This window comes from Macrotis lagotis, chromosome 1 (assembly GCF_037893015.1).
Source record: "Macrotis lagotis isolate mMagLag1 chromosome 1, bilby.v1.9.chrom.fasta, whole genome shotgun sequence".
NCBI lineage: Eukaryota > Metazoa > Chordata > Mammalia > Peramelemorphia > Peramelidae > Macrotis > Macrotis lagotis.
The window spans coordinates 275,089,105-275,106,966 of NC_133658.1; the positions used below are offsets into that span (position 1 = coordinate 275,089,105).

The following is a 17,862-nucleotide window of genomic DNA, read 5'->3' on the forward strand; positions in this document are numbered from 1 at the left end:
TCTGAAATTTTAAGTTTCTCAAGGAGCCTTGGATAAACAGTTCTCATCTTCTTTAAGGATTCGCAAAGTTCAAAGGGATAGCAAATTGCTCCCTCTGGTGGCAAAAGTCCATAAAATTAAAAACACTTTGAAAAGTGGCACCCAAACTTCCACTTGATTTTCAATGTTTTCCCAAAAAGTCCCACCCAAGATGACTAATCAACTGGAGCTGAACAAGATCCTTACACAGACATAACAGATTCCATTCTTGTTGCACAATAGGGCAACTGACTTTAACTCTGTCATCTAACTTCAATGCCCTAAGCTCTAAGCATCAGCATGTTTAGATGTCACCTATAGAAGGGATGATCTAAAATAGAAAATGCTTTCCTTCCAGCTTTCTGCCATCCCCAAATAATGGACCTACAAAGACACTGCCCAGGAAGAGCTAAACCACTTCCTGCTTGAAGCCGTGCTTTCTTGTTCAATGAGGGCTCCACTCCCTCACATTGCCCCAAATGCCAGTCTGTGATTCTCCCCAGTCATCTACCAGCCATGCCACTGTGTGTGCATGTGCATTTCTAGTTCTTGTTCTGAGAACAATAATCAATACTAACATTACTTCTAAAAAAGTAGTATAAATCAACTGCCCTATAGCTCTACTTGCCATCCCTGACACTTTCCAGGACAAAAAAACATAGACACCATCCCCACTATGTGTTCTCATCCACATTAGAAGGTAAGCTTTTAGAGGTTTAGACAGTTAGGTGGCCAAGTAGAGAGAGTGCAGTATCTGAAGTAAGGAAAACTCATCTTCCTGAGTTTAAATCAGAACTCAGACACTTAGAAGTTATGTGACTCTGGGCAAGTCACCTATACTATTTGCCTCAATTTCTCATCTGTAAAATGATGAAGAAGAAGAAATGGCACCGCACCCTTCTCTATTTTCTTTGCCAAGAAAATCCCAAATAGGGTCGTGAAGAGTCAGACATTCCTGAAAACACCACAAACTTTTTTTGATGATGGGATGGTTTCTTTTCTACATCTATGTAGCTAGTGCTTCATATAGTACCTGGCACATTAATAAGCTTAGTAAATGCTTTTTCATTCATTCATTTCTATACTTAAAATGATTTCTATACTTAAAAACACTTACTGTAGGCACTGAGAACAATATATATATATTTATATAGATAATAATATCCTTCTGATTTAGTACCTTTAAACTAGTAGTCAATGAAACTGAAACACCTTTTTCCCACCTTTAAATATGAGTGTTATGAAGGTTCACAAAACGCTCAACCAGCCAGAGAGGGTCTTAGAAATTCACACACTCAATTTAGTCTAGATGGTGATTTTTGTGGTGTTTAGGCCTCTCTCTCTAAAAACTGATTAAATTACAATTCTTACTATATCATTCAAAGAGAATGACATTTTTAAATAACTGTGAAGTTATTCCTCAGAAATTTGAATTGGAGAAGCACAGAATAGAAGTCTCCATTAGGTGAGACATTTGATGATGTCTGCCCTTCATTTTTTTTTTTTAGGTTTTTGCAAGGCAAATGGGGTTAAGTGGCTTGCCCAAGGCCACACAGCTAGGTAATTATTAAGTGTCTGAGACCGGATTTGAACCCAGGTACTCCTAACTCCAGGGCCGGTGCTTTATCCACTTTGCCACCTAGCAGCCCCTGCCCTTTATTCTTGAAAACCATGACATCAAGGGAAGTGAGGCCATGACATGAACCTGAACTGGATTAGAGTGAGGGGGTGCTCTGCTAAGTCACTGGCCTCACTTTCTCTTATAGTCATCTTGATTCAGTGGCCAGGTATGAATCAGGAGATGGCCCTGAATGTGAGGCAATCAGTGTTAAATGACTTGCTAGTACATGTCAAGTCATCTGAGGCTGTATTTGAACTTAGAAGGATCCAATGAAAGACTGATCTTCAGTTTCTACCAAGAGGGATTCTAACATACAAACACAGAAACCCCCACAAGAAAGAATATATGTCCATATCTTTTTTTTTTTTGCAAGGCAATGGGGTTAAGTGGCTTGCCCAAGGCCACACAGCTAAGTAATTATTAAATGACTGAAGCTGGATTTGAACTCAGGTACTCCTGACTCCAGGGCTGGTGTTCTATCCACTGTGCCACCTAGCTGCCCCTCCATTTCTTAAAGTAAGACATTAGAAGTTTCTTCATTCTGGGTTTTAGTTCATGGAATCCCAGATTTACATGAGACATAAGAGATTATCTAGTCTAACCCAAATCTGAACAGAATTTTCCTCCCAAGGCTGTCCCATAACATTCCCCATAGTAGTAATAAGTTTTTTTAAAAAAATCTTTATTAAAGCATACCATTCCCCATTTGTTCAACTTTCTTTGGAAGTTTTCCTTTTAAGAACCTTAAATCAGACCCTCTGTAACATCTACCTTTTACTTCTTTCTGCTGAGGAACATCAAGTGAAAGCACATCAAATAGCTTTAGACAGGTATCATGGTCCTGTATTTGTTCTTGCTGTGTTGTTTACTGATGAAGGAAATCTATCCTGTTTTTCAAATTAATATTTTTGAATTCTCATATTAAAATGATCAGTGCTAAAAAAGTAGTATGTCAATAACATTGGCATCTATGATATTCATTCAAATGGAACATGAGAATGTAGAAACTCAAAGAACTGCAAGCAAAGAAGCAGTCTGATGTTTAGAAAAATTGGCATGGGAACTGGGCAGCTGTTATGAAAAGTATGAACTGAGAACCCAGACTCTATTTTTGGCAATAATAATAAGTGAGTTTCCCCAATCCATGAAGAGTTGGAGCCAGACAAGTATACACAATCTGGAGGAAAGCAAAATTTAGAATGCATGGAATTAAAGAGGGCTAGTCTAAACATGGTTGGGACATATTTTCCTCTGAATTCTTTTTTTTTTAGGGTTGGGTTTTTTTTTTTTTTTTTTTTTTTGGCTAGGCAATGGGATTAGGTGGCTTACCCAAGGCCCTACAGCTAGGTAATTAAGTGTCTGAGGCTGGGTCTGAACTCAGGTCCTCCTGACTCCAGGGCCGGTGCTCTATCCACTGTGCCACCTAAGCCGCCCCTTTCCTCTGAATTCTTGAAGAAGCCCACAGTGGGCAGCTGACCCAAAGCATTATAAGAAATGAGGCCTCTAGAAGGCACAGTCTCCAAAGGAGGGTGCTTATGCTACACCATCTGAGTGGGCCCCTAAATGGAAGGGACCAGAAGATGGATATGGAACAGGGGATCTTAACCTCTTTTGTGTCATTATTTCCTTCGGGCAATCTGGGGAAGTCTATAAACCCCTTCTCTGAGTGTTCCTTCCTTTATAATTGAAGGAAATGAGAAATTTCAGTTGGAAATGAGTGAACAAAACGATGTAATTCTTCCCCCGCCCCCAGCCACGTTCAAGGATCCTCAGGAACTGATGCAGGTTAAGGATCCTGGCATGGGGGGGGCGGAGAGGCGGGGCAGGTGGAGCGCGAGAGCAGAAAGAAGGCGTGTCTATGGGGCCGGAAGCAGAAACAGGGGAAGGTTGGGGGGCGGGGGAGGAACGTGGGAAAAGATGGGGGGCGGGGCGGGGGAGCGGCGCCCTCCGGCCCGGGGCCAGCCGCGTCCCTCCCTCCACCTGGGCCCGGGAGCATCGCGGGGCTCCGGGAGAGGCAGGGCCGCGCAGAGCACGTGGAGGGGAGGGCCGGGGCTCCTCCGGGGGCAGGGCGCCCCCTCCCGGGCGCCTCCGGGGCCCCGCCTGGGCCCCCGCCCCGGTTACCTGGCCTCGCACCGCGCCTCACTCTCCGCCCCGTCTTCCCGCTCATCGAGTCCCGAGGGAGCTTCCTCCGAAGGAGACGACGGGGAGGTGGCGGCGGCCGACAGGGCCAGCGCCAGCGCCGTCGCCATGGCGTCTCCAGATTCGTAACCGGGCCAGAGCCGAATCCCGGGCCGGGGCCCGGAGGAGGCGGACCCAGACACGGACTAGGACGAGGCGGTGGCCGCCGACTGGAGAAAGAAGCGCACCCACAAGGGCTTCTGGGAGTTGTGGTTCCGCGTTCCAGCCTCGCCTTCGGAGAGCGGGCGCGGCGAGAACTACAAGTCCCCTGGGGCGGTGTGATGGGGCCCGATGCATCCTGGGAGCTGTAGTCCTCGGCGGAGGAGCTCGGCCCACTGATCGGGAAGTCGGGAGAGCTGACGTTTGGGCGGGGACCCGCGGCTTTTGCTGGCCCAGCCCGCGTCTGCCGTGGGTTCTCGCGGAGCACTGCCCGCATCTCCCTTGGCCCCACCGCACCTTGTCTTGCCTTGTCATTGAGCAACGCGCCGTTTCGTTGTATCGCCCCCTCTCACGCTCGGCGACCAGAAAGGGGGCTCCTTGAGGACCAACCGGGCCATTTCTCACCACGTCCCGCGCAACACTGTGCACGCTGTCAGCCCTCGACTTTAATGAAAGTTAGCTAAAGTGAAGTCCTTGTCCGGTCCAGACCTTTCCAAAGGGACATTACGTTCTCTCCGCCCCGCTATCTCGTTGGGCACGCGACCCGACGGACTGGGCTACCCCCTCCCCCGGGACCCTCAGGCCTCTGGCGGGCGAGCCCTGGGCCGAGGAGCCCTGGGCCGAGGCGTCAAGCGGAGCCCGGGCTGCACCGCGGCCCCACCTCTCCGGACTTGTCCCGGGCCCACCGCCCCTTCCTGAAGGGGAAGTTACCACAGAGACCGAGCTCTGGCACTTGCCAGAATGAGCCGAGCCCGGGATAAGCAAGGGAAAGGACTAAGGCCCAAAGAGGCCTGGGGCAATGATGGGGTCCGCGGCGGATTTGGGGTGACAGGAGGGATACAGACTGGGTACCAGGCTCTGAGCAGTTTCCAGCAGTTGTGTTCGAAAGCACACCGGAGGCAGGAACCAGTACCCAGTAACCATCCTCGACATTACAGCTTTCTAAACCTCGCTGGGTTCACAGTCAGGATTCGAGGAATGAATGAAGGATTGTATCTGAAGCAAGGGAGCCCTAGAAAACGAGGATTCGCAATACCAGCTCAAAAACCTGTGGGTTGCCACTGATTATGGAATAAAATGATACTGGAAATCTAAGTTCTCAATAATTCTGTACCTTTCTATTTTTGCAACTTGATCTTTTACATCTTATACAGCATTCTGGTCGAATTGGACTTGCAGATTACTTCCTCTCTTGCACAGTCAATTATTCCTTTCATGGGCTCTCTTCTTAGCTAGCAAAACCTACCCAGGTCTCACCTATTATCCCCACTCCCCCCCCCCCCCAAAAAAAAACCCATTACCTTGACCTGGTCATCCTTTTTTTTTTTTTAAGGTTTTTGCAAGGCAAATGGGGTTAAGTGGCTTGCCTGAGGCCACACAGCTAGGTAATTATTAAGTGTCTGAGACCAGATTTGAACCCAGGTACTCCTGGCTCCAGGGCCCATGCTTTATCCACTGCTCCACCTAGTCGCTCCATGGTCATCCTTTTAAGCTATCATCCTTTCCTCTCTCCGTCATAGAGATATGTTTTTGTCTACATCCTTATTCTATCCCTACCATTCTACTGAAATTAGAGGACTATTGTCATATTGCTTCAATTTCCAACTTTTTTAGTGCTTGCACTTCTATGGCATTTCATACTATGGACCACTTCCTTTTTTTTTTGAGAGATCCTCTGTTTCTTTGACTTGGATATTGCACTCCCACGGTTTAGCCACTTCTCTGACTGCTTCTTGTTTCTTTTGCAGGTTCTTCATCTTCCACCCCTTAAACATCAATATCCTGTACTGTTCTGCTCAATTTCTCTGCTCTCTTTAAACTCTTACTGTCATTCATCCCCATGGTTTTTAAGAATCTCATCTATGCAGTTTCTGCCCAGAGTTCCAGTCCTATGTTTCCAAATTCCTGCAATGCATAGCCACCAAAAATACCATTACCTTAACCCAACAGATCCTAAACTGAACTGAAAGGTAGTATGATGTAGTAGAAAGAACCTTGGACTTAGAATCAAGAAAGACTTGGATTCAAACCCCATCTCTGAGATTTGATAAGTATGGGAAAATTATTTAACCTCTGTGGTTTAATTAACTTATCCATAAAGTGGAAACAATAATACTTGTAGTACCTACTTCATAGAACTGTTGTGAAAATAAAATAAAAGGTGCTCTGTAAATCACAAATGTTATTCCTTATTCCTAGAATATAAGCTTTTTGAGAGCTGGGTTTCAGTCCAGTGCATCTGAATCCTTAGCACCTAGTGCAATGCTTTACACAAGAGACATTTCATAAAATGCCTGTTATATCACATTTGCATTGCATTTATGACAGAAAGTCCACCCATATTTCTGTCTGAAGAAATTATTCTTTTCCTTAAGACACCATTAACATGACTACTAAAATCATCCCTCATCCACCCAGTTATGCATGATGCATCTCTCCTTGAATCTCTTTAATACAATTTTTTTTCTTAGGTATGCACCTGATCCTTTTCCTTGTATCATAGTTATTTGTGTGTTTCCAGTCATTCATTCACTCATTTAATCAAGCAAATTATCTTTAAAGAATGGTGCTAAGGCACTAGACTAGGTCCCTTAGACTCAAAGTTCTTACATACTAGAAAAGGGTTAAGACCAAAATAGTAATTCTACTACATATACAGTAAAGTTACTAAAGTAGCAAAACAAAACAGTATGTGATATGGGAGAAAGTGCCACCAAGTAGGGAGTGCCAGGGAAAGCTTCATGGAGATCTAATGTGCCACAGTTCCTCATCATTGGAAGGTTGGCTATTTTTATTTCCCCAACAATTCTATGTTCTCAGAAGAAAACAAAGTTTAGTGCTAGGGAAATATCCCAGAAGCTATATTAGAGCTCCTTCTCACTCCCCTTTCCTTAACTTCACACCTGAAGAGGTGCCTCAGATTCTGCAGCTATTCAGCCTTCCTCAGCCCTGGTTAGTCAAGAAGTGGGGGAGGGGGAGAGAGAGAGAGAGAGAGAGAGAGAGAGAGGAGAATGTGTGTGTGTGTGTGTGTGTGTGTTTAGCCCACTTCTGATCCTCCCCACACCTGTATAACAAATTCACTCACACTCAAATCATGAAAAAGAATCAATAAACATTTATCTGATACGGTCGTTTTCATACATACAGGAATTGACTTCTAGCCCGGTCCTTGCTGGCCCCGGGCTTTACAGCATGTACCCTCCAGCTGGGGTCTTGCCAACTTTTGCCCCCTGCTCACCGGTGATTAAGGAGGGCACCGATCATCACACTTGGGGAATGGGGGGCTCAGCCTCGGGTAGGTCGCCATTAAAACGGCTCTCGCAAATAAACACTTTGTAGATATAATATATATGTATATATGTGGTTACAAGGGATAAATTGAAACTTTTTTTCCAAAATGCACTTATGTCTAAGAATGGGCATTAAAAACCAAACAAAGCCCAAAGGGAGAGAGGACGCTCTTCTGGGTTGGGACAGGTGGGCAAGTCCAGGGGTTCTCTCCTGACCTGCTCCAACTAGTGAATCTGAATTGGCGGTGGTGGGGTAGGAGGAGAGGGGAAAGCAAGACCTCTTCCAAGTCCAGCCCTCCCAGTCCCAAAATGACCCCAGTGACAAGTCAGAGGCTATTTGGGGGGGGGGGGGGTGAGGAATCTGTGAAAGGGCAGATTTCAGCCCTCATGGAAGGTGGGGGCAAATGTTGCCGCCACACCCATCGCCTCTGCACGTGCAAATAAAGTGCATCCTTTTCTTTTTAATCTTGAAATTTTGCCCACCCTTCCCATCATACCCAAACTCTGCCCTCCCCCCACCCCAATCTCCCTTTTCCTGTGCAAGCACTGGCCTTCCTTTCTGCATACACACACGCCCATTCCCCTACCACTGAGGGCTAGATTTGGTTGCCCCAGCAAGGTCAGAGGTAGATCTGGAGAAGGTGGCCTTGAATATGTCAGCGGCAGAGAGAGAGAGATTGTGTGTGTGTGTGTGTGTGTGTGTGTGTGTGTGTGTGTGTGTGTGTGTGTGTTTTAGGGATAAGGACAAAAGGAGTCCAGACCTCCTTTCTGGGGGAGAGAAGTTGTGGGGAAATCTCATGTTGGGGGTTGGGGTAAGAGAGCAGTTGCTCCAGCCCTCACTTGTCTGCAGCTATTCTAGATTTGACCCAGACTTGTCTATCCTTATCAAAGCCAGTGGAACCCACATACCTAATTTACCTGGGGGGGGGGCAGGGCAAGGGGAGTAAAGTGCTAAAATCCAAGTGAATAGGGACTGTCTTGCTCTAGAGTTCAACCCACCACCCCTGGGGATTTCATAATGCTGACAGCCTAGTTTCCCAAAAGAATATTAGCAGAAAGATTGAGGACAGAAACTTCCTCTTTCCCTTCCATGGCAGCTTCCTCCACTACCCTTTCCACACACCTCTGACACCAAAAAAACTTCTATTCCTGGGAGCCCCAGTCCTGGGAGGAATTAACTAAAAGTAGAAGAAATGGTGTGTGCATGTCAAACAGTAGTACATCCCATCTCTATGCTGCACCAGTCTTCTTATAGACTTGATCATGTAAACAGAATGACCCCTTCTGGTACCTAAAAGAGCTCAGGGCTAACTTGTTCTGCACCTCCCCACTCCCTATTTTCTTTGTATCCCCTCAGCACTTAGTTTTTCTTTCTCTTTACTATCAATTTCCTCTTGTTTGTATCTTTAAATCAATTACTGTGTCTCCCTTAGACTGAAGACTTTCTGAGGGAAGGGACCAGTTTTTCCCCTCTCTTCTCAAAGTAAAGCAGAGGGAACAGCCCAAGTCCTGTAAGACAACTACCGAATAGGGGTGGCTAGGTGGCGAAGTGGATAGAGCACTGGCCTTGGAGTCAGGAGTACCTGGGTTCAAATCCAGTCTCAGACACTTAATAATGACCTAGCTGTGTGGCCTTGGGCAAGCCACTTAACCCCATTGCCTTGCAAAAAAAAAAGAAACTAAAAAAAAAAAGACAATTACCGAATAGAGTCAGCTCCTCCAATGTACCTGGCCCTCAATCCCTAGTCTAGGGCTATAAAGCAATGACAGTGTAAAACATTTCCCACTCCCTAACCTGCCCCCAGGAGACAGCATCAACTTATCAGCCTTAGTCATACAATACTCAAAGGCAACTAGGTCAATTGAGGGGTTAGAAAGCTCAGAGGGGAAATTATCTTTGTGAAGGATATCCCTGAACCCAGCTTCCCCATGAGGAGTCTATGGGCAAGAAACTATCCTGACTATATCCACCTTCTCCATGGACCTGTGCTGGATGGACCCTGTCCTGAAGGCTCTTTTAGGGGGATGGAGAGTTGGCAGCTGTGGCCGAGTCACTGGCTACTCAGGCCCCTGGTTGAGTTTCAATAACTGGAGGGGGTAGGATAAAGTGGTCCTGGACCTGCCATTGTGATCCAAATTCTCAACTTCTGAGGCTCAGGGAAGCACTGGCTCACCCAGAGTACAGTTGGAACCAGGAAATCCTTAGCACCAAAAAGTTAAAGATTAGATAATTTATAGTATAAAAAAGGATATAAAATCATTTGTTACTTTGAAGACAACTGGCTTTCTCACGATATCTAGGAGACACACACTGGGCAAATATAAAAATTTACATCATGTATTATAGGTCCTGAAAATGGGTCCTTGGGGTTACTTGGGGGAACACAACCAGCCCACTTACAGCAGCCCCTTCATGTCTTTAGCTACATCTAAATCTCCCTCAATTTTAAGAGGCTTTCTTCTATTTTTGTTGGGGGAAGGGGGTAGGGTGTTAGGGGGAAGACCCAGTGATAATTTGGGTCATAATTATGTTTATTATCTGCATTAATAGAAGGGAATGGTAGCATATATAATCCATAACAGCAAATAATCATAAAACAATTTGTGTTTGGGAAGGCAGTGTAAGCTTCAGTGTGTAGACTAGTTTCACTTCCCTTTTTCATTCTGTCTGGCTCCTCATCTCTGGTGACCTTTCCTACATGGGCTCATACTGTCTCCTGGGAGGAAGAGGAAGAAAAGCCAACCTTGACTTATACCAGATGACCAGTCCACAGCTACCACCTCCTTGTGAGTCCCATCTGGCCTTGACCAATCTCCATCAGGAGCATGTAGGGTAATAGAAAGAGAGATGGATTTGGAGTCAGAGCACCTAGGTTCAAAGGTCTCTTTCTTGGGGCTTCAGTTTCTTAAATGTAAAAAGAGGAGGCTGGACAAAAATGACTCCCCCTTCCAGTTCTAAAGCCATAACACAGTAAGAACTCCTTCCAATTTCCCAAAGATAGACATCCAATCCTCCTTTGCTGCCCCAACCCTCTCTACAGAGCTCTTTTCTCCATTAAAGCTAGAGATAAGAGGCCCCAAAGGAGATCCTGGGATCAGCCAGATGGTGAAGAGCTGAGGAAATGCTCACAGGCAAGGTTACAGTAGATGCTAAGTGCTTCCTGGGGAAGGAAAGTTGGAGGCAATTCCTGGAGGAAAACCTACTTCCATTACTTTCAAGAAATAAGCAATTATTAACTAGTAGTGCTAGGCACTCTCATCTTGAGGACACTCCCCTCCACCACCTACAAAGTAGCAGCCCAAACTATTTTCTTCCAAGCTAGGGAGTTTGGAACCTGACCTAGAGGTCATTCTACAAGAGGGAACAGACCGGGAGCTGTGGGTCCTTCCTATCATTATCATCCCTGGAGCTGTCATTACTTATTAACCCTTACTTTCCAGTCTCTGAGGCAGCAGTCAGCTTGGGCACTATAGTGAAGTGGGGGGGGGAAGCTCTGCATATGGAGTCAGCTTTGGAGTCTGTCATCCTCATTTCATCTTCCTGGTGCTCAGTTTCTCATCAGACAAAATGAGGGAACTGGACAAGATGATCTCAAAGATTCCGTTACAGCTCTAAATTTTGTGATACTATGACTAGGGAAAATTGGTAAAGGTCAAGTGCAGAGAGAGTGGGCTATGTTCTCTACTCACTATCCCCACCAACCATGTGTGTGTGGACTGTCACACACAAAATCTCATTCTTCCAAGACAGGTGATGTAACGCCCTGTACTATAGGGTAGCAGTGCTACAGGGATGAAATTCACCTTCCCTAACTCCACCAAAGAAGTCACCACTCAGAGAGATAAAGAATGATAGATGGGCAAGTCTTCTAAAAGCACAACTCCCAAGGGAAAGGAATAACAGAAAGTATTTTCAAGGGTGCCCATATCTACCCCTCCACCCCACTACAATATAAGTCAGTCCTTCAATTCCTAGATTCACCATACCCTCTGTTGAAAGTGAGTAGACAGACACAGAAGGGAGAAAAAAGTTAGGAAAAGGGATGAGGATCAACAAAAGAGACTACCTAGCTACCACCTGCAATGTACCTGGCCCTCAATCCCTAGTCTAGGGCTATAAAGCAATGACGGTGTAGAAAAGAAAAGTGGTTAAAGGAAAAGTGGTTAAAGGAAAGTAGTTAATGAGGCTTACAGTGTTGAGAGGAAGAGAAGATATACATCTGGGCTGGGTCCTAAGTCACTCAAAGTTCTTACCAAGAAACTACAAACCCCTTGTTAGAAACACAGTGTCATGAGGACACAGTAGAGGAGCTAAGAACAGGACCAACACCTGTCTTATTCAAAGGTTGAGAAAGCAGAAATGTGAATGTAGGCTCAGACGGTACAGGAAAGTCCAGACCCTATCATTCCTTCAACTAAAGCTGAAATCTGTCCCCTACCTCCAGCAAGGAGAAAGAACTCAGGCAGCATTCCCTTTCCCTCTCCAATATAGCCCTGCCCTTCCAGAAGAAAGTTCTGGTCCTTCAGTTCCTTTTCCAAATACTAGTATTCCCAAAATCAGTTTCAACCTTGAGGATATGGGAAGAGGAGGGAGATTTTTCCTAGGGCTTCCAACCAGGATCACTCTCAAACAATTTCCAAGCATCCAAAGTCTTGGCTCTGAGAGATCATCTAGATATGGATCTCTCTCACTCCATCTCCCAAGCCCCAGAGCCCAACAGCTTAAGGGGCCTCAAGAACAAGTATTTGATCTTGCTATTATTCCCTAAAAATCCCCCCACCCCAACCCTATTGCACTTTCTTCTCCCTTTGAATACCAACTGGTCCCCTCCTCAACCTGAGCACACTGCAACCCAGGCGTGTGTATGTTTACATGTGTGTGTATGTGTATGTATGTTTATTTACCTGTGCACACCAACTGACCCCTTCCCTAACCTGAGTACACTGCAACCCAGGCAAGCGTGTGTATGACATGACAATGCATGTGGATGGACTAACTGACAAAACCTTAGATGGGCTGCCACAGCCTTTCTCAGTTAAAGAAGGCTAAGGAGCAGGTCCCTGGGAGTGGTTTTCTTCTTCCTTCCAAAGGAATGGCCAGGGAGATAGGGAGAAGGACAGGAAAGCCAAAGAATGAGGGATGGGAGATCGGAGCCAGCTCCCTCCTCCCCTCCCTTCTCCTCTCCCTGGCCTGTAAACTCAGTACCCAGACAGTCTGAGAAGCAGCCTGGCTTCCCCAGTCCCCACCCTCTCCCCCAGCCCCAACCTCTGCTCACTTCTCAGGCACCTTACTGGCTCCTGATTTCCGGCTGGGCACCACTCGGTTCCCCTTGTCTCGACCACCCAAAGGCCAATCGTCCTGGGGCTTGGGGGAAGTCTTTGTGGGAGGGCCCTCAGAGGGCCGTTCCTTGGGTTTTCGGCCCCGCTTCTTTCCACTTGATGTGCTTTTCTTCTTCTCCTTGGCAGAGAGCTGTTCCCTGCTCTTGGGTTTGGGTGGGGAATCTGCTGAGGTTCGGAACCAGTTCTATAGAGAGAAAAAAGCAACCAGGGAAGCTAGGGAATTCAAAAGAGATTATTTCCCATGTTTAACATGGTTAAAAGGTCAGTTTTTCCTTAAATCTTGATTTCTCAATCTTTCTTTAACTATAAAACAGATCCCCCCCCCCCTTCCCAGACTCTAGCATAGCCTTTCCTTCTACCCACTCCAGAGTCCAGGGGGACTAGACTAGGAACTCTTGTTGCTGGGCTTGATACAAAGGAGATTAAGTTAACATCCCACAATCCTCACCTCTGAATGTGTTTTGATGATGTGATATTTAACACCACTCTCAGAGCTGAACTCCTTCTGACACAGGAGGCACCGATACTTCCCCACCAAGTGGTCTCCCTGAAGAACACAGAGCTACTAGGTTCATGATCCCCCAAGTCCCCTCACCCTGCTCCTGCCTCACAAGGCATCAGAATATGCTGACAAACAATTCTGAAATCTTTAAACCCAAACAAAGGCACGCAACACAGATATACATTCTCACTCCACCCCAACACACATATACAAATATTCCTCTCCTCCAACAGAGCCTCAAGCAACTGAGAGACTGCAGCCCCAGGTCCTGTCCAGTGGGCCACTTCTCAGAGAAAAGACACAGTAAGCCCCTTAACAATGAGCTTTGGGGAAGGATGTTCCAGCTGTAGGGGGAAGTGGGGCACTGAGAATAGGCCCAGAATGACACTAATGCATGAATCTGAATTCTCTGGCAGCCTCTAGAATAATCCCAGAGTCAGGACAGTGTTGAGGTCCAGAAAACTTTAGGTTTTTCAGGTCTAGTCTTTGGTTTTGTTTTGTTTTGTTTTTTTTTAACAGGCTGTCTCTTTCTCAGTCCAACCCACTAATAGGTTTTCCAACTTTGAGTTCAATCGGGGAGCATCAACCAGGACTCCCTAAGTGAAAAAACCCTCCTCCCCACAAAATACCCAAACTATCAAGATAAAAGGAGTGAATGTAACAATTTTCCATGGTCTTAAGGCAACCTGTCTCCATCACGACTGGACAGGCACTATTCCTGAGGTTCTTCTCTCAATCAATCCTGGGTAGGGTGGACCACACAGTTGTGGAGGTTGTGAGACCCTGCTCCAAAACCTTACTTTGATGCCCCTGCTTCCCTCTTAGAGCTCCCTTTGGAGTCTCCAGTTAAGTCACCTGGTCTTCCATTAAAATAAGCTAAATAAAAGGGACTAATGCTTTCAGCATTTCAGTATTCAGCTCAGCCAGCTCTTCTCTGATGTCTCTTCAAGGTCAAAGACCCAAGAAGATTTTCTACTGCTTTGGATGAAGGAGGCACATTGCTTCCTTCTGTTGTACAGATAACGGTGAAGTGATTATTCCCTCCTTGCGAACCCCTCCTCTCATTATGGCCCAGCAACTTCTGCACAAGGAGTTTACCACTGCTAAGGCCCCCTCCCAAAAACAGAATCCTAGGTGAAGGAATAGGAAACTGACCTTGGTACAGTTGGCCAGATGGGCTTTCAGCCCAGACACACTAGAATAGATGGCTTCACAGCACTGAGAGGGAGACAGAAGACAGAAGAGGACAGTCATGGGATGTTGGTGCTTTGTGGTAGAGAACACTCCCTCCCCTGGAAACCAGGATCCCCTGCTCAGGTAACTGAGGGAACATGACTAGATGGCCTCTGAGGTTTCTTTCAGTTCTAATGTTCTAGGACTTGATAGACCTAAGAAGGGACCTGACCCCACCAAAGTCCTGTCTCCCTCCCCATGAGAAAGAGGTATAGCAGGAGAGTTTCCTGTATCTTCCTCCAAAGAAGGGCACAGGGAGTTGAGAATTGGGATGGAAAACTTGTTTGTTGCTTGTGTCCATGGGAATTTCAAAGCAAATTTCCAGATCTGAATCTCTTCTCACACTAATGTTTCTGTGACCTCTTATATATGGGTAGTTTGAATGTTTGTTCAATGACTCCAATAGTCAAAGAAGCTAGATGGCGACTCCTCTAAAATTTCAGAAGAACTTCCTCACACCTCCTTATCAGGGCTGGGGATGAAAGCAGGTCCTTCCCAGGGAATGTCAAATCTGGACTCTTTCTTTCCCTTCCCCAGTTTCCCCACCACCTCTTATTCTTACATTATTAGGGCAGTTGACATGACCTCTCTCCTTCACTTCATTCTTCCACGTCTCCAGCAGCTGGGGATTCAGTGTTGGGAGTCCTGGCCGAGTGTAATTAAGCTGCCAAACAATGTGTGTGATGGACGACAGGGCAGCCTTCCCCACACATTGGCTCTCTTTGTGATGGGGGTAGGAGAGCACCAGGTAATCTGTGGCCAATCCCCTTATTTCCTCCCTCAAACCCCATTCTGTTCAGTCAAACTTTCTATGTCATCCACTAACCCAGAACTACCATGGTACAGAAAGAAGTCATGCAGGAGAGAATGGAAGACATTCTCTACAATTTTAGCCTACACTCCAAAGGTCACCCCTCACCCACCCAAGGACAGTAAATACAAAACAGCAAAAAACACTGAAAATAAACTGTGAAACCAATATTGGGGGTCAGAGAGAGAGTTAGATTAGATGCCAAGGATATGTGAGGTAGATACGGAAATGGGTGCCCAAATGAGTGAGTGGGACATCTTGTCTGGAAACCCAGTCCTTTCAGACTGGAGTGGACATGACTTTTGATGTCACCTATTAGGGCAGTCATAATCAGACATCTTCCAGCAGGTAAGTAGAGAGGATAATTGACCAGCCTCAAATTACTTAGCATTTCTCTCCCCTAGGTGGCTCACCCTCTTGGTTTCAGGCACAAGGTCATCCTTCATCCGCCGCTTGGTCCAGTCTCGAGCTAGCTCATCTTCTGCAATCTCCTGGAGGTGGAACACTGCCACCTGAGCAGATGTCCGACGGATTCGTCCACTTGGTGTCCGTTCCATGTCCATCTCAATATCCAGCTCAGGAGGCTTTCCTGCAGGCTCCTCAGGAGGCTATGCAAGAAAAGGCAGTAACATGGCAGTTTTTGGAAGGTGTTGCATTTCTGTCCAGGGAAATGAACATAGAGCTAAGGGGAAGAGGAGAAAGGGTATCTTACCGGGGCGGGGTGCTCTGAGCGAAGGTGGTAGTCATGGCCAGCCTTGGATTTGTAGGTCTTACCACAGTGAGGACAGGTGAATACAGGACTGTCCAGGTCACATGGCTGCTTCCCACAGCGTTTCTGGTGGTACTGATACCCCATGAGACTGGAGAAGGCAGCTGAACAGCCCTGTGGGTGCAAGGTTCACTAAGAGCCAGGAGATACCACCCAGGGTTAGCCCTGGTCACTTTGGAAAGAGGGATCAAAGTGACAGAGTCCCACCAAGTTCTATTTCATAATGCGAAATAGATACATATAAACCAAAGAACCCTTTTTAATAATAGGCATCATCCACCAACTCTTTCAAGCTGACTAGAACAAGTTACCTATCTCCCGAGCCTCCCCAAACTGAGTGATCTTAAATACAAGGGGCACTGGGGATAAGAAACAGGACCTCTAGAGACTTTGGAGTGAGGAATAGAAACTGACCTCATTGGGACACTTGAGCTTCCCCATCTGCTTTAGAACCTTCCTCAAACGTTCCCGTTCCTCTTGTTCATCCAACTCTGAAGGTTCCACATCTGTTAGGGCCTGAGGCTGTGGATAAACATGATCAAAGCTAGAGTTAGCCTCCTATAATTTCCCCTTCAACCAATATACACATTTTTGCTGTCTCCCCTAATTCGTATATACATGCCTCTTTCTTTTCCAAATCATATATGCATACAACTTGCCTCTCTCCATGCACCCACTTCCATACCTCAGTCCTCTCAATGTGAAACACACCCACCCACACCCTCATGCACAGACCTAGTCTATGCATTCACACTCATCCACCATCCCTAGAACCACATCCTCCTTCTTAGTAATAATCAACAAGTTTATCTAATGTAAGTTCAAAGGAGGGGTGAGAAGATGATGGTTCATCAGTCTGTTTTAGACAGAGGAATATAGCTAGACAGTGAGTCAGTGGGTCAGTGGGCTCAGAGGGCAGTGTATTGGTATAAGGAGAGGGAACAAGGACAAGGGGGCTGGGGGGGGGTGGTCCAGGCATACCTTGCTGCTGTGCTCCGCCATGGTATGATAGTTGAGGCCTGCCTTTGACTTGAACTGTTTCTTGCAATGCTGACACTTGAGTGCATCCTGCAGCTGGACAGCCCCCCAACCCCACTCCCAGTCAGGCATGGTGGCAGGGGACAAGAGGAGACAAGATTTACTCCCTCCTTTATTATCTCCCTTCCTTCTTTCAGGTCTTGGGCAGTATGGGCTCCAGGCAAACAGGAGGCAGCTTTCTTGACTCCAGAACACCTGGATCCTGTTGCATCCTCAGCCCTGGGCCCCAGTGCTAACCTCATTCTTACCTTCTGACAAACATCCATGTGCTTTTTGAGGCCTACAATGGTTTTCCTGGTGATGACTCCACAGGTGGGACAGACAACCTCACCCTTCTCATGGAGGATTCTTTGCCACTGTTCCTCAGGGCTCCCTGGACAGCAAGAAGTAAGGGGAGTGGGGAGAAAGGGATAAGAGAGGGCCTGGACAGAAGAGTATGACCACACATGCCACAGGTCTTCACACTCCATAATGTCTGTACTCAAACAATGACAGGCATTTGTTTTCTGTTCAGAAGGAAGTCTATGTCTTGTCCCCTCCACATCTGATTTCTCAGAACCTGTCTGCCCAAAGTCATTCTCTTTCCTCAATAATCAAGACCATGGGAACACAATGCATTTTGAGGCTATCTGGACCTCTTTTTCTCTGTATCCCCAAGAACCAGCATAGTTCCTCGGTCTGTCCTGAGACCCTCAGACCATCAGAGAAGACAATGTGGTAAACAGCAGGAAAAGCTGTGTTTGAATTCTATCACATTTACTGCATTACCCAGGGTAAGTCCCTCAATCTTTTGTTTTTTAGATTTTTCAAGGCAATGGGCTTAAGTAGCTTGGCTATGGCCACACAGCTAGGTAATTAAGTCTCTGAGGCCACATTTGAACTCAGGTACTCCTGACTCCAAGG

General features: G+C 46.4%; 2 protein-coding genes across 3 annotated transcripts in view; both read right to left on the minus strand.

The window, feature by feature from the left end:
• UCKL1 (uridine-cytidine kinase 1 like 1) overlaps nt 1-4,011 on the minus strand; it is a 41,356-nt gene extending 37,345 nt beyond the window's left edge. The window contains exon 1 of one of the 2 annotated variants that reach the window (XM_074210519.1): nt 3,761-4,011. In XM_074210519.1, coding sequence (XP_074066620.1) covers nt 3,761-3,888 — 128 coding nt within the window. In that variant the 5' untranslated portion in view covers nt 3,889-4,011. The remainder of the gene's footprint in view (nt 1-3,760) is intronic. The other variant, XM_074210520.1, reaches the window with a different exon arrangement.
• A 2,642-nt stretch (nt 4,012-6,653) lies between these two features.
• ZNF512B (zinc finger protein 512B) overlaps nt 6,654-17,862 on the minus strand; it is a 37,644-nt gene continuing 26,435 nt past the window's right edge. The window contains exons 9-17 of the mRNA XM_074210518.1: nt 17,208-17,332; nt 16,903-16,995; nt 16,336-16,443; nt 15,865-16,035; nt 15,566-15,760; nt 14,904-15,005; nt 14,264-14,326; nt 13,055-13,153; nt 6,654-12,790 (exon numbers count right to left, since the gene is read on the minus strand). Coding sequence (XP_074066619.1) covers nt 12,539-12,790; nt 13,055-13,153; nt 14,264-14,326; nt 14,904-15,005; nt 15,566-15,760; nt 15,865-16,035; nt 16,336-16,443; nt 16,903-16,995; nt 17,208-17,332 — 1,208 coding nt within the window. The 3' untranslated portion in view covers nt 6,654-12,538. The remainder of the gene's footprint in view (nt 12,791-13,054; nt 13,154-14,263; nt 14,327-14,903; nt 15,006-15,565; nt 15,761-15,864; nt 16,036-16,335; nt 16,444-16,902; nt 16,996-17,207; nt 17,333-17,862) is intronic.